The 16,051-nt window shown below is 39.8% G+C and overlaps 1 protein-coding gene across 1 annotated transcript in view; it reads right to left on the bottom strand.

Moving 5' to 3' along the window:
- Window positions 1-1,128: 1,128 nt before the first annotated feature.
- Window positions 1,129-16,051, bottom strand: part of LOC103531561 (SH3 domain-binding glutamic acid-rich-like protein) — a 29,208-nt gene continuing 14,285 nt past the window's right edge. Inside the window, exons 3-6 of the mRNA XM_030469549.1 lie at window positions 15,635-15,715; window positions 8,014-8,127; window positions 3,500-3,529; window positions 1,129-1,242 (exon numbers count right to left, since the gene is read on the bottom strand). Coding sequence (XP_030325409.1) covers window positions 1,171-1,242; window positions 3,500-3,529; window positions 8,014-8,127; window positions 15,635-15,715 — 297 coding nt within the window. The 3' untranslated portion in view covers window positions 1,129-1,170. The remainder of the gene's footprint in view (window positions 1,243-3,499; window positions 3,530-8,013; window positions 8,128-15,634; window positions 15,716-16,051) is intronic.

Here is a 16,051-nt window from a genome sequence, read left to right as displayed (position 1 = left end):
GTTTCTGTCCTGTTGAGGTACTGGATCTTCCCATCAGCATACATTTGGTGGAACCCATGGCATCTACCTCAGAGACAGAGTTAGATGGGAATCCCACTGTTTCAAGCTTATCACACTCTGGGTCTGCAATTTGGAGAGAGTTCTGCCAGCCAAAGGAAAATCTGCTGGAGTTTCCAACTTTCTTGTATGTAAACACCTTTTGCCCAGTAAGTGATTGATCTTAATTTCCATGTATAGGAGAAAAGATGTTAGGAAGAAGAAAACCTGAAAATTAAATTTAAAACCACATGCTGGCAAAAATTGAGCACTGCTGGATGCTCATACATCTTATGCTCATACCGGCACCAGTTCTGTCTCCCAAATGCTTCCTGCTTTGAGGTTTTAAAGTCATATTTGGCCTAGTTTCTAAGGCAATCAGAGTCATTTTATAGTGTTTTGTATTTCTGGTGAAGCTCCTCTCCCTTCTCAAGTAATTTTTTTTTTTTAACATTTCTACCATACTTGATAGAGGGCTGCAGATGAGATTTGAAGCTGCTTTTCAACGAAATCTGATTCAGTGAAGCTGATTCAGTGAAATAAACAGCTGAGTAAGAGAGGAGAAGAACAAATTCTTACCACAGATAAAGAGAAGCTGCAATAAATCTAACATTAAATGTATTTTGGCCTGTCCATTGGTGCTTTATGCACACATACTGACCACTCATGAATGTCATGAAGACATCTATCTATCTGCTCTTTGCATTGCTCAGGCTTAGGGGACACAGCAGAGAGGTAGAGGGTACCACAGGAAAATACTAAGGAATATGTCCAAAGCAGGAATTGGAAGCCTGGCAGGGAGGAAGAGTGGTGGGGAACAAATGGAAGGGCCCATGGTATATGGTGAATATTAGGGATCAGGGAAGCAGCTGTGAAGGAAAGTCAGATTCATTGGTGTCACAGAAATAGGGAAAACTACAGACTCAGTGAGGACAATAGTTCTGGCTGTTATGTGTCGAACGCATAACAAGTTTTTGGGGCTTGGTACTTTCTTTTCATTCTTGTTGCATGTAACAACAATACATACCAGAATTTCAAATTTATGTTACTTTAAGAATATTTAGAAAGTGTGCTGGGTATCTTCATATTTACCTGAAAACCTGTTCAAGAAAGAATGTGTAGAAGAGAAGTGTACTAAGACTCTTCTTGCTCCTTCACTGCTTCCTCTCCCTCTCCTTCTTCCTGCTGCTCTTCTCCCTTTTCCTGCTGTTCTCCTCCCTCTTCCTGCTGCTCTTCTCCCTTTTCCTGCTGTTCTCCTCCCTCTTCCTGCTGCTCTTCTCCCTTTTCCTGCTGTTCTCCTCCCTCTTCCTGCTGCTCTTCTCCCTTTTCCTGCTGTTCTCCTCCCTCTTCCTGCTGCTCTTCTCCTTTTTCCTGCTGTTCTTCTCCTTCTTCCTGCTGTTCTTCTCCTTCTTCCTGCTGTTCTTCTCCTTCTTCCTGCTGTTCTCCCTTTTCCTGCTGTTCTTCTCCCTCTTTCTGCTGTTCTTCTTCCTAATTAGAAGAAAATAGTTGTTGTTATCATCTAGGAATGGAAGGAAAAATTAAGTCTTGAAATGCAGATATTTGCTTTTGCAACTGTTCTGTTTCTAGTAAACACAATAATATTTGAGTTTAAAAATAGAACAAAAAAGTACTGGGTAGAGCTTTTAATCTTTACATGCCAGGGCTCTACTTTCATGGAGTTAATAGGTAAGTGCTGGAATATAAGAACCGTACTCTCAGAGACGTTAAAACAGTACACGGTTAAGATGTAAATAGGCTACAAGATTAAAATAAGAATATAAATATAAATATGACAAAAAGTTTAGTATTTTTAATTATTTGCTTTCTCAGGGCAGCAGAAAAAGTCAGGATTCATGGCACAGGAAGTAGGCTCCTGAATATAAAATCATTCAGAGTCAGATAATGCAGGCTTGTTTCTCTCTGACAAGTTCTTATTGCTCTCTTTTCTATAGGAGAAACAGCAATAATAGCTCTTTACCTCAATCAGTCAGCTGAACAGTTATCTGAAAGCTAACATTTATGTCACATAGGCAACAATCTGTGTTTATTGTCTTTTAAGAGTAGAGTAAATGAAGTTTTAAAGTACAGTCCCACTCTGAAAGACAACTGAAAATTGCATTGCAAGCTTCTCTGCTCCTTTTCTTCCATCAAAATCTTGTTCAAAGGCTCTCTCCCTTTCTGTGTGTATAAACAAGCTTTGTCTCAAAATGTCAGACTTTCACATACCTAGTCTATAAAAATGATGGTAATTTCTTCCTGGTGTAACCAACCAACAAAAGAATACATAATTAGCATTCCATCAGGGCTATGGTTAGTATATGATCAGTACAGACATTAGGTTTTCCTCTCAGAAAGGAACTGTCTGCACAAGAGGGACATCTGGGTCACTGAAGGAAAATCCTGTTTAAAGACGTGCTTGGGAATGGCTCTTTTGTAAGTAGATTCATGGCTTGAATTGTTGTTTTTCAGGGAAAACCACTGTACTAAGGGATCATCCCTGCAAGAAAGTAAATGTAATACGAATGTCTGCACAGGTCATCTGGATTAGAAGTTCTCATGCCAAAGGAATATTGCCTCTTTCAGCATCTTTTCCCAGGAAAGGTGCCTTTCATTACCACTTTTTGAAATAGGGCCAAGCAAGCCCAGAGACAAACAATGTCTTTCAGATATTAAAAACTTCAACTCAAAATTCAAATCAATTACCTTGTACAGAAAAAAAAAAAAAAAAAGTATGTTTCTTGCTTGAAGCATTACTTAGTGGTGCCAGGATGCACTAACCAGCCCTTGCCACCCTCATCAGGAGCCTCCACACTTGATCTATGGGCCCAGGAGCTGCCAGGTCCACAATGCTTAAGTCTGATGCATCAGTGGTCCTGTGCATGTATGCACATGCACTTATGCATGTGTTGCAGTCTGGGAGTGGGCAGATGGGAATGCATGCTCTTTTTAATGGAAAATAGCCTAAATTAATCATTACTTTTACCAGTAACACTGAATAAATATTCAAGGCATCAACTTGCAATACAGGGCAAAGCAGAAAAGTCTATAAGGATCTGCACCTGGATCTTACAAATCCAGGCCAGGAAAATATTTCCTTTAGAGGCAGAACTGCCTGAATTGCCAGAATGACTCTTGCACATTCACAACACTGAAAATGCAATCATCATGGTGTCAGTGATTTTCAAAAATATATCTGTCTTGGGTGTCCTTGGCAAATTTTATTGAAGAATCTGTGAAAGACAATTTCTCTTCCATTTACAGTTTTTAACCATTAATGACATATCTTTGTTCCCCAGACAATGAGACTATGATATGGTCAATAATTATCCCTAGCAGAATATGGTACTATATATTTAGTTTCATGAATAAGAATTTAATATCTTTCAAGTGAAACAATGAGACTGAAAAGGAGATGAATGCACACAAACAAAAGATGTACACAAAATATCCAAATATACTATACCCCTGATGCTGCATGTTCTTCTTTGCTTTCCTGTATAAGAGATACAAAAGAAAATTTTTAAAAGATAGGTCAAAGAAAGGATATCAGAGGTCATACAGGCAAAAACCAGCAGGAATTAAACACTGAAATTAGAAAAATTATGTTCAATTCAGTGGATTTATTTTGAGATGTCCTCCAGATTAACTCACAAAGCACACTTAGGCTAATTTTTTATTTTTAATAAAGGCTAGAAAGTCATTAAATACAGCTCCCTTTTGCTCAGTTACTCCCAATCAAATCTGCCTCATTGACAAGCAAAGCATTAGAGGTGGGTTATATTCAGTTTTTCAGTTGGCTTTTTTGTGTAATAAGCTGGTCTTCAAAATGAAAATTAAATCAGAATTATACAGAGCCTTATCTATATTATATATCATCACTCAGATCTGACTGGGAGTTCTGTTCACTGTTGTGGGCTGAAACAGATGTCTTGGCTCCATAGTATTGGGGAATAAGAAATAAAACAAGCTGGGTTTAGACTGCAGATTGAGCAAAATTGATGAAGAGGAAAAAAAAGGAAAAACATATAAATGTATGGTGAATAGAATGTAATGTTACATACCCAGCTGGTTAGTGGAGAGATGAGCTGATCCTACACAGGATCCCAAAGAGAAAGGATATATGGAGAAGTACCATGCAGAAAGCATGAGTGCTTGATAATAGTTTGCATAGAATAAGCTGAGATAAGGAGGTGAGCAGCAGTGCCAGGGTTTATTTATTGGCCTGGGGAATTGCTGAGACAGGCTTTCATTATAATATAATTTTTGACCATGTTTCTAAAATAATTCTGCCCTGAAGCGAGCCTAATCTGCACTGCAAACTGTTGTAACTGGGACACCACTTAAAAAATACTCTAAACCCAAGCTACAACTTAAAGGTAAAAACAGCAGTCGCTGCTGACATGGTCCTTGCTGTGCCACATGCATAGGAGGTCACAGACTTTTCCTCAAAAAACTTAAAGCCACAGACAAAGCAAGAAAAAAGGATATTCTACCCAAACAGTATGGTTCCTCAACCTTCTCTATCAGAGTATGGGGATTATTACTAAAATAATAATTTATTTTTTTTAAGTTTAGGAAGAAGTCAATAATAAGTTTCATGAATTGCTTAGGGATGGAAAGTATGCAATAGGTGTCAGGTGAAAAAAAAATACAAAACAAAAAAACCCCCATAATCTAAAGGAATCCCAGTGCAGCTGACCCAGGCTGAAAGATGTTCCTGCTACTTACTAGTGGATCTGCAAGGGATTTTCTACTTCAACATCTGCTCTGATCTTTCCTGGATGCTTCTGTGCACAAGGGGCTAGAGCTGCTGGAGCTGGGCAGTGATGTGAGGTGTGTGCAGAACAACCCCTTGCACCACAGATTTATTCCTGACACTTTCAGGGGGCAGCTGCTGACTTAAGAGTTTTGTTCTTCAAGGGGCTGGGGTGTCTTACTGGCTTCCTCAGAGTCCTACCAGGCTGAGACAAAATGCTGGAGCTTCTGGACTCCCACATTTCCCAACAAGGGTGGCAGAAGCAGAAGGGGAGAGCTACAGCCTCCACATCCACACATCCCCACACTCACCATCAGCTGCCATTCCTCCTACCAAGGCATTTGAGGAGCCTTCTGAAATCTGGAACCCTCCATGCAGTTCCACAATTGAGAGAGTCATAGTTTATTTTGTTACCTGGCTTATGCTCTTTGGCAAAGACTGAGATAAATTTACCTCATCAAAACCCTCCTAAATTTTTCCCATAGCACAGGCATTTCTCCTACAAAGTCACTGGTTAAAAACTGGCTAGATTACAGCCTGCATTGAGAGTGTTGTTTTTAAGCAGGTTTGAAACTGAGTGCTAAAAAAGGCCAAAATGCCAGTACTATATTCTCACAGGTATATAAATTCAGAAGTGGAACATAAAATCGTGATTTTTAAATTCTGGCATTTTGATTTGAGGGTTTGTAAGAAGCTGCACTCCAAAAGGGACCTGATTACTGTTTGAAAGTTGCAGCTCTTGGGTTACAAAGAGAACCACTGATAAAAAAGGTCACCCTTTCAGGACTCAGTATATGGAGACCAGCTCTTCATAAAATGGAAATAAAAAAAAATGTGGGCATGGAGAGCATACAGAAAATATCTGTTCAGTGTGGTCAAGGAGTCAAACAAAATGTGTTGGGATGCAGAATGAGAGGAAGAGAGGGAAACACTGAAAATACTGTGTTGGTGCTACATGTGTCCTTTAGGACCTAATATCCAATGGAAATATTCCAGTGGCAATCTGGCAGTCTTTAAATGCATTTAACTTCATACAACGCTGGTCAGGTAAGTAAATGTTATTCTAGCTTTCTTTTATGAGGGTAAAGTGAGATAGAGACTAAAGGAGGAATTCATTACACTGAAGCTGCCTCAAAGTTCCTCTTCTCATCTAAACCCATTCTCTGTGTGCTGTCTGTAGTGAATGAGAACACCAGAATGTCTACAGGCTGAATGATGCCATCCCAACAGAGGGATAACTGGGATAAAGTGTGGCAAGGAGGACAGATGCTACATCACTGAAGTGGTTTGTGTTAGGTGACATGGAAGTTGTTGGTGGAACAGAATGAAAATTTTGTTTTGCACATCCCTGGTAGGAGTCTCTGGTACCTTGCTGCCTGAAGTGGTGAGTAACCTCTCTAAAAATGAGTGAGAAAGGAACAGAAACATTTTTTTTCTTCCCCTAAGAACTAATATAAACCTAGCACGATGAAGGCTGGCATCGGAGCTGGACAATATCAGGAAGAATTTTCCTCTGCCTTAGGTAAAACCAAGAAGATGTCAACACTGCCAAGACTGCATAGGTGAAAGTGGGGGATTTGTAGGGCTTATTGTATTTTATGCCCTCATAACCACAGAAAGATCTGTAAAACTAAAGAATGTGTTTTCCACTTACAGATCCAACCCGTTCTGTGAGAAATGGAGCAAGGTGTTTGTTGTATAGGAGTGGTACTGCATTATGTCATTACAAAACCTTTCATACACAGCTGCTTGACACATTTGCAGACATGTTCCAGCATTCTGTTCTCATTTGAAAAACATTAGAGTAGATTGCCAGCCAGAATGGCAAGTAACCTAATCCAGCCAGGGGATGCTCTGTGGTTTTATGCTGGGTTTCTCTTAACAGCCAAGGAAAAGGGATTTGCTGGCACTCGTGCTGGCTGAAATCCATAGGGACATGGAAAGTGCTTGGGTACAATCTAAGGAGAAGTTTCAGTTCTCACTGAGGACTCTGTCTCCTCCTTGCCAGTCTGAATTTTTAAATGGGACTTCCCAGAGCCTGAGATTTGCATGATGCTGTGTTAAAAGGTACTTTTCCAGCCTAACAATGACTGGTTCAGTTGCTGTTAAAATGATAATGGAGAAAGGGCAGCAGAGAGGTGATTTCTCTGGAAAACCATAACAGCTAGATGGAGAAAAAAAACAACCAACACTTGTTTTACTGAAAGAGATTATGCATTTGTGGTAGATATTCCATCAGAACCATCTCATCTTCCAACCACAAAAAAAAAAACAAAACAAACAAACAAACAAACAAAAAAAAACCCCACCGGACAAATACAAGTGCTTGACCCAGCAGTATGCCTGCCTCTTTGGGAAGAGAGTCACCTGACATTGCAACATCAAAATAAACCCATCCTTAAATGCCAAACATTCAGGGCAGCAGGAGGAAAAGGCAGCTGGATCCCCATCTCCAGACACAGGACCCATTTCTGCTTAGTCTCTACTGGGTCTAGAACCTGGCCAGTAACATAAACACCCCACTGAGGAAAACACCAGCACAGAATGGACCCTTTTTGCAGGATCCATCTGCTTTCAACCACCAGTACTTCACTGATGTTAGCAAGCTGCAGGGTGTTATGCTAAGGAATTGGAGGAACTCAGATGGCTCCTTCCATAAATCTTTAGCACTGCACTTTGGTATCTGTCCATGTGACTGTAACATCAGACCATGATGCAGGCAGAAAGGATAATGGTGGTCCCCATCTTTGCACTGACAAGAGAAGACATTGTCAGATCTGGCTTGCTGCAGCAGCAGTCAGTGCTGGTACATAACAACAAATATTAACAGCTAGATTTATGAGTACTGCAGATGCTGGCCACCGATAGCAGCAATTTTTTCCACCAGATAGGACCCAGTTGTCTAGTCTTAAATTATTCTCCAAAAAAAAAAAAAAAATAGACAGAGTTTACAGTAGAAAGTAGCGAAAGGACAAAAGGAAACTGTTAAAGACAATTGCTATTCCTCAAGATTTCGAGAAAGCTCCCAGGAGTTTTATCTAGGTTTCCTGTCACTGTGATGTCAAAGACAATGCACCCAAAAGTGAAGCCGGACCCCATTGCTTGACACCTCTCTGGTGTCATCCCACCCTGGGGCACACTGGGAGGGACTCTGGGTTTATGTTTTGTGCTCTTAACGCTGGTAAAGCCTTCATATCACAAAGTGCAAAAGGAAAAATTACCTGTTGATCTTCTGATGGTGACTGAGCAGACTGAGCCTCTTCATGAGCCCCTTCATCTGCCTTGTCTTCTGTGTGTGATTCAGCTTCATCTGTAACCTCAGATTTTTCAGTCTCCTGCCAGCAAAGGAGAGAAGTCATTGTTTGCTTCAGTGCACATAACCAACAATTAATTTCCATAAAACTCTTGGCATGTCTTTTTCTAATTTTGCTTCAGCACCCAAATGAAAATATCCTCTTTGGATATTTTCCTGTGAAAGGAAGACTTGACATGGTGATCAGTTAGTAAAGGCATGGGGCTTGTGTAGGAAAATTAGGAATTCAAGCACTTCTTCCTCTGCAGGAAGAATTAGAGAATTAGATTCTGTAATTTTTCTGTGGAAAGTTTAAATGAAACATATGCTCACCCTGATGGCACATTCTCACTTCAGATAAAAAAAAAAAAAAAAAAAAAAAAAAAGCCTTTTTTACCAGCATGCATCCCAATTAGACTTCATCAAGAAGCTACAGAAAAACAGAATTAAGGTTTTCATATGTAGTCTCCTAAACCTTTTGCTAAAAATCACCAGTAAGATGTTCCTCAATTTCCACACCAAACTAGCAAATCTATTTATTGCAGCACAATGAACGAGCACTTCCTTAATGGCTCTTTATTTTAAGTCTTGTACCTTCAGCTAAGTACCTGTGAAAGGCCACACTGTGACAGATAAAAGGAGACCAGGATGGCCTTGAGTGGCATAGCAGAAATAGGATGAAATGCAATAGCATGATGTGCAAAGGCACATTATTTGGGACAGGTAGTTCTGGGACAGAGATTAGAAACAGACGTTTCTAGTGTACTTTGGGAGCTTGTTAATAGATGATTATCAAAGAAAAAAAATATGGATATATTTTAAATAATAACAAAATAATCAGGTCCTGAATGTGATGCGATAGTGAAAGAGGTAATAAATGTGATCCTCAGCTGTATGAAGTGAGGTGGAGCTGGTGGAGCTTAGAGCAAATCTCAATGTCATCGTATATGGCCAAGGCAAAAGCTCCTCTGGATCACTCTGTACTTTCCCAGTCACTCAGGCTCAAGAAAGAGAAATTCAGGCTGGAACAGGTGCAGAGGGGGCTACAGATATTTGAGGGAGAGGAGAGGCTGTCTTATGAAAGGGTGACAAAAAAAGCTTCATTACTTTAATCTATTGAAAGTAATGCTATGAGGGGATAAGATGGCTCTCTAAAAATAAATCAGAGTAAACACCAGGGAAGGATAGGATAAGGAAGAGCACTGAGGTACATACAGAATGAGATCAAACTGGCTGTAAATAAAAATTCTAATCAGCAGCAGTGTGAAGTTTTGGAAGAGCTTTCTAGTAGACAAGTGGAAGCAAGGACCTAATCCATTAAAATGGAATTTTACCATTTCTGAGTTTTGTTATCTGGTGTTCTTGCCTCTAGAAGCAGAGACTTGGTCTCAGGGGAGGTCCTGTCCTGTGTCCTCCTAACTCCTACATGGCTTGGTCAGAGCAGTATGTTGCTGTGTTCTGGTTTTGGCTGGGCTGGTGCTGATTTTCTTGTTAGTAGCTAGAATAGTGCTTTATTTTGGATTTAGCATCGGATTTGGTATGAGAAGAATGTTGGCAATATACTAATGCTTTAGTTGTTGCTAAGAAATCAAGGACTTTCACACATTTTGCTAATGTGTGGGTACACCAGAAGATGGGAGGACAGTTGATCCCGAGTGACCAAAGGGATATTCCATACCACATGACACCAAGCTCAGCATATAAAGCTGGGGGAAGAAGAAGGATGGGGGTGATGTTTGGAGTGATGGGGTTTGTCTTCCCAAGTAACCATTAGATGTGATGGAGCCTGGCTGCCCTGGAGATGGCTGAACACCTGCCTGCCCATGGGAATGAGTGAATGAATTCCTTGGTTTCCTTTGCTTGCATGCCTGGCTTTTCCTTTACCTATTAAGCTGTATTTATCTCAACCCACACGTTTTCTCACTTTTACTCTTCTGATTCCCTCTCCCATCCCACCCACAGGGAGTGAGGGAGCAGCTGTGTGGTGCTTACTTGCTGGCTGACATTAGACCATGACACCCTGTAAGAAGATGAGCTCTTTCCTCATCCCTGTGACCAAGCCCTTACAACTCATCCACCTAATTTGGGTTTTTTTTCCTGCTTTTCCATAATTTCCTTTGTTTCTACATACAAACAAAAGCCCCAAGTCATGATTCCCTGTCTTTTAAGATTCACATCTTCCTCCAGTGTCCTCAGCATATGTAATTTCTTCAGCCAGTGTACCTAGCCTGCAGAAGTGTGACAGTAGCATAGCCATCCAGCTTTTAGCCCCAGAGCATCTTTGTATGAGTGCTTTGTTCTGGGATGTGGTGTTCAACATAAGATATGCCCTCCTGCTGAAGGGGGACAAAAATGAAAGCAAAGAGTATGAGAATGTTTGGAAGAGGGTATCATGACTGAGTGAAGATGGATAAAGTACTTCTACAGTTTTTTTTTCTTTTTCCCCAAACTTCACTGTCTGTAAGATCAGGTGCCTTTTTAGCAATTTGCTCCTGAATCATGGAAAATACATTTTATGTGTGAGGATCTTGTGATACAAAGAGAGAAAGCACATCGTCTTGTAAATTCCCTGTCCTCTCCCCACAGAATAGCAACAGAAAAAATAATTTCAGCAACAAGCATCACCCTTCCAGAAGTCCTTCCAAGCACTGCACTGCTCTGGCCCTCCTGGAAGCAAAAGCTTCTGCCAGGCTGGGTGGTGAACAGGAACAGGAGGTTGATCAGGACTAGAGATTTAACAAGCAAAACATTTTTCTATCTCGCATAATTTTCACACTCTCTTACACAGCTGCATGAGTATTTTTGCCAGGATGTGGGGGATGCTTGGGGAGAGGACTGAGAAGCTGGGAGTAAGCAGAAGGAGACAGAGAAAGGAGGAAGGAGAAAAAAAGAAAACACTCCTGGCATTGCTGTCTCGTTTCATGTACACATAAAACTGTGGGGTCACTGCACCTGATGCTAGTAGTTATTGTTATTAAAAGCAGAAATACAGAGACTTTTGTTTGGCTTAATTTATATCTGGCTTTTCTCACACAAGCTAACAGAATATTTGAAGATTAAAATATGTAGTAACACAAACATACACTAAAATTTTCTTGTGTGACACTGTTTTCTACATTGTTTTCTTAGGCAAATTATATCCTTTCAGATACTTTCCTTGTGGTGATTCCTAAAATGAAGATGATAGTGTTCATGAACACTAAATTGGTTAGATATCTATTTTCAGCATGCACCATAAAATTTCATTTTAAAATCCACATACTCAATATTTTTGGCAGATGCCTTGAATACATAAAGAGTAAAGATGGCACTCTAATTAAAGTACACCTGTGGTGTAAAACTATCTCAGGCAAATCTCAGAGCATAAGCAAATAAAAGTTGAAGCAGAAAGAACTCAACTCTAGGAGCAGCATCTTATCAGCCAGGACACACAAGCACACACACACACACACATACATGCAGACTTTTTGTTCATTGTTTGGAGAACTGTGATGTTTGGAACAGCATCACTACACTGTCAGAATAGCATCATTACACTAGCTCTACACAGCAACACAAAATTTTATTTTTAACTAATTTAAACAAATCCCACTCATAAAGATTGCCTGACCAGGCATTTTCCCATTCAATAATTACACATATTTTAAGTTTGCAATTCAAATCAGCTTTAGTAGAAGTATTCTTCAACTAAAAGACTAAAGCTAAATATCTACAGATTTTGGGATGTCAAGATCATGGACATTTAGCTGAAGAATACTAAGATTAAGGATTTAAGAAGATACAAGATTTGAAAACAGATCCTCAGCTCAAGTAAATCAGCTTCACTGAGTTCACAGAACAAATGCAAACCTAAATGGTCTTGCTACAAGATGCAGGCTCTCTGAACTACTGGGAAACAGAGACATCTCACTGTGATTAATAAAGTTGTCAAAAAACTTGTCTGCCCTTGAAAATAAAGAGAAATTAATTACCTGCATTCAAACCTTGCTGATATTGAGAAAGTGGAATGATTTGGCATAGTGTTTAACAGTTTAGTAACAGGCATCTCATTGGCAGAACAATTACTTGTTCCATTGGAGAAAACACACAGTGCAGTCATAGTTATTAATGGGCTGTTCATACATTAATAGTATTTCAGAACACTTTCAAGAATACCTAGAACAGCCTCAGACTAAGCATAAAAGCAACAGGGATTTTAAAAGGGAATGTACCCACCCATCTCTGGAGGAAGGTGAAACTTAAACACCTGACCCTAAACGTGCAGACTACACTGATTATATCTTGAATTTACACATGCATACTACTGGCACATTGCTGTTCATGTCACCAATCAAAGATTAAATGGGATTGTTCCAAGATTTATCACTAACTTGAGTAATCTTTGGGTCAGGAACAAAGCATAGATGTCATTTAAATCTCAGCCTGCCATGAAACACAAACACTATGCCCACCTCTTCTCTTAGGCATAGAAAACTGTGCAACTAATCCCTGTGAAATGATGCTTTAGAAAAGATGATAATCAGTACACTGGGGAGGAAGATAATGTGAGCTAATTGATCCTTTCTGAAGGAACAAAAATTAGGATTGATTTCCTGTAGTGTTACTCAGTTTTATGGCCACCTAGCACCCTTTAGTGATAAAAATGTACTCATTACATGGGAAAAAAAGTCAGAAGGTCTTTGCCTCTCTCTGACAGTGATCTAAGTATTTAGTGCTTTAGCCTTTCCTCCAAGATCTGCAGAAGTTTCCATATGGGACCCAGGCATCTAAATAATTAATTGTATTCCATCCAGGAACTTGATGATGGATCCCTCAGTTGGCCATCAGTACCTGATCAGAACCCCTAGCAGAGGTCTGAACACAGCTGGCTGCAGGGAGAAGCAGATGCCTGCTTAGGGAGCTGCCTCTCAGCTTGTTTTCCAGACAGCCTGGTTAAATTTTTACATCAATTTGTGATTTCCTACTGAAACAATTACATCTTTTTTATAAGTAAGGGGATACCTAAGTAAGACTACTTTGCAGATCTGAGAAGGATCTCCTTTACATCTGTGTGTATTCAGAGCATCTTTACACACACCTTATATTCACCTGCACCTTGACGTGTCCAGGGCATATCAGACTGTAATATAAACACTGGTGAACTAGGTCTGGTCTGGTGTTTGTAGCCGCCTAGCCCAGACACAGGTCAGGGCTTCAAAAATGTGAATTTGAAAAACTGAAACATGGATTTCACTCACCCAGCAGGCAGATGTGGAAATGAATTTAACTACAAGTATTTTGTTGGGAAGTTATAATTTGTTGAGGGAGTAGCAAAAAGCTCCTCTGGTTGCTCTAGAATACAGGCTGAAATCAGTCCTGAATCAGGACCCTAGCAGGCTGTTCTGTGAAACAGCAAGATGGTCACTGGAAACATTCTCTCCTGCTGATGAGACAAAAATGGTATGGAAAAGGAAAGAGAATAATCTGAGGCAAGAGTATAAAACATGTATCAGCCCATATTAATCTTTATGACTCCTCAATGAGGTAAAAACCCCTAGAAAGCAAACACTTACTGACTGTTTTGTGGTGTCTCCTTGCTTTGTAGCTTGTCTCTTTTATAAATTATCACCATTTTCCAGAAAAAAAATGCAATTATTTAAGACTATATTGATAGGAAACCCTGTCGTATGTGTCCTTGTCACCCTCTCTTGCACACCTGACTTATAATTCCCGATTCCTGTCATTGGAAATCAGTGTCATGAGCTTTCCATTGTATTCCATGCTAAGGTTGAACTGACAGACTAATGAAAGGAAAGCAGAAGCAGTGGAGAAAGGTTATTTGTATGACAAAGTACAGTCAGACTGCCAGGCAGGGAATAGACTGAGAAACACCTCTGCAATAAAAGGTTTGTGTATGTCTCTCTCAAATTCAGGAAAAAAATCCATAAGGGAGATGATGTAATAAACTTCCATTCTGTACATGGCTTTTTTAAAAAAAATACTCTCACTTATTTCCACTTTCAGAGATGAAAAAATCACCACCAGCAGCAGTTAATCAGCATAAACCATAGTTCCTCACTACCAATAACTCTAACAGTTACCAGCCCAGCAGAGTGTACTGAATATATTATTTTCAACATTTACAACGTTGTCAGAAAGTAACTGTAATAGCCTCTGCTGACAGCTGGGAATGAATTCTAAAAAAATTGCTACTTTGCCTCATAGACCCACTGTCTAACAGCACCTTGCATGAAGGAGCAGATAATACATGAAGTGGGAAGATGGAAAAATGCAATTTTCTTTATCTCATTGATTCTCCATGTATCCTTTATGATGATTATGATATGTAATACCTGAAGTACTTCAAGTCTTTCATGGCTTTGTGGATGTTAATTAAATAAATTCTCACAAGGCCCTTGTGTGGTAGGCAAGAAATTTTTATTTCCCTTGGTGGGAGATGGCACACCTAAAGCAGAAAGTTTAAATCTCCTGCTCCTTATCACACAGGGACTCAGTATCAGTGACATTTATAGCAACTGTGCCTCTCCCCTGAGTATCTCCCTATCTGTAGCTCTCAAAGCACTGAGCAAAGGCTCCCTTTTCTCTCTGCTTTTACAGAAGAGGAAAACCAGAGACTTTGAGTGTTTCACTCAAAGTTGCTTCTGAGTTGGCAGCAGAGTGGGACCAGAAATCAGATGTTGAGCTCCAGGGCATCTCTTCAGTCAGGTCACCACAATGCCACAGAGTTCTGTTCTATCCCTGTGGTTACTGAGCCCCTTTGTTCCTTTCTTTTGTTGAATCCCCCACATTAAAGATGGCAACATTTGATTATCACCTAACACAATCCATGGATAACAGCTAGAATGCTCTCAGTTATAGAAATGAATACTTTCTTAAAGATAATACACATTGCTTTCTGTGAAAGGAAAAACAAAACAAAACAAAACAAAACAACAACCCCACAAAACAAAGCAAATAAACATCTTTTTATTTTTCAAAAAATATATCAGAACATTGTGAAGATACAATGGATGGAGAACAGTGGGTAATGTTGCAAAAGGGACCTTGGGAAAGACTTTTTAAGTTATCTCCTCAAGGCAGAGAGAGCAAACCCTATGGTGCCAATCTGTGTGCACCCACAGAGGCTGGAAGGGGCCCAGACACCAACCCCTCTGTGGGTGGCCACTGTTTGCCCAGCCTTCAGGGGAGCCAGGGGGAAATGAAGGTTCCTGAGTTGCTTGTAATTAACAAAACCTATACATTGCATTAGAAAATTCTGCATAATTTAAAAAGCTGACTATGATAAAAAAAAACCAGCAGCTGGAGGCATGGTAGCAAGCCTGCAGTGAGAAAAGGGAAGAGAGGTATTTTCTAGTATTTACTGAACCAGCCATTGTTTTGCTTTGTTTTGCTTTGCTTTGTTTTGTATTTTCCCTTAAGAACACTTAACAGCACCAGCATCTAACATAATGCTTTTCACTGCCACTTATTTGACATGCTGAGTCACTGCCTATCATCATCTTTTATTAAAATCAAATAAATGTCCTTCATGGAAGGACACCAGTGCGTACCTTTGTGCCTGGAGGAGGAGCAAGACCCAAGAATGAATAAATAATATTTTCTTCTTTAGCAGAGAAAAAAGATTCAAAATCCTGAAAAGGAACAAACAAACAACAGAGAATTGTTAACAAAAGAGGAAAAAAAAAAAAAAAAGAAAAAAAAGTCAAACACAAAGCACAAGAGGAAGAGACTAGCACAGCCACATCTTTCTCATATTGATGTGCATGACTATGCATTTGTACAAGCACCTGCACTATCTAGGGACAGGAAGAAAACTCAGATAAAGGGAGTTTCATACTGTCTGGCAAAATGAACAAATAGGAAAATTTCTCCAGAGACTCACACTTCACCTATATCACATCTATGACAGAATCAGATAAAATTAAGCATCTCATTTTAGTGCGCCTTGTACATGTAAAATCAAGGCT

This window comes from Calypte anna, chromosome 1 (assembly GCF_003957555.1).
Source record: "Calypte anna isolate BGI_N300 chromosome 1, bCalAnn1_v1.p, whole genome shotgun sequence".
NCBI classification, from domain to species: domain Eukaryota; kingdom Metazoa; phylum Chordata; class Aves; order Apodiformes; family Trochilidae; genus Calypte; species Calypte anna.
This window is presented reverse-complemented; position numbering and strand designations above follow the sequence as displayed.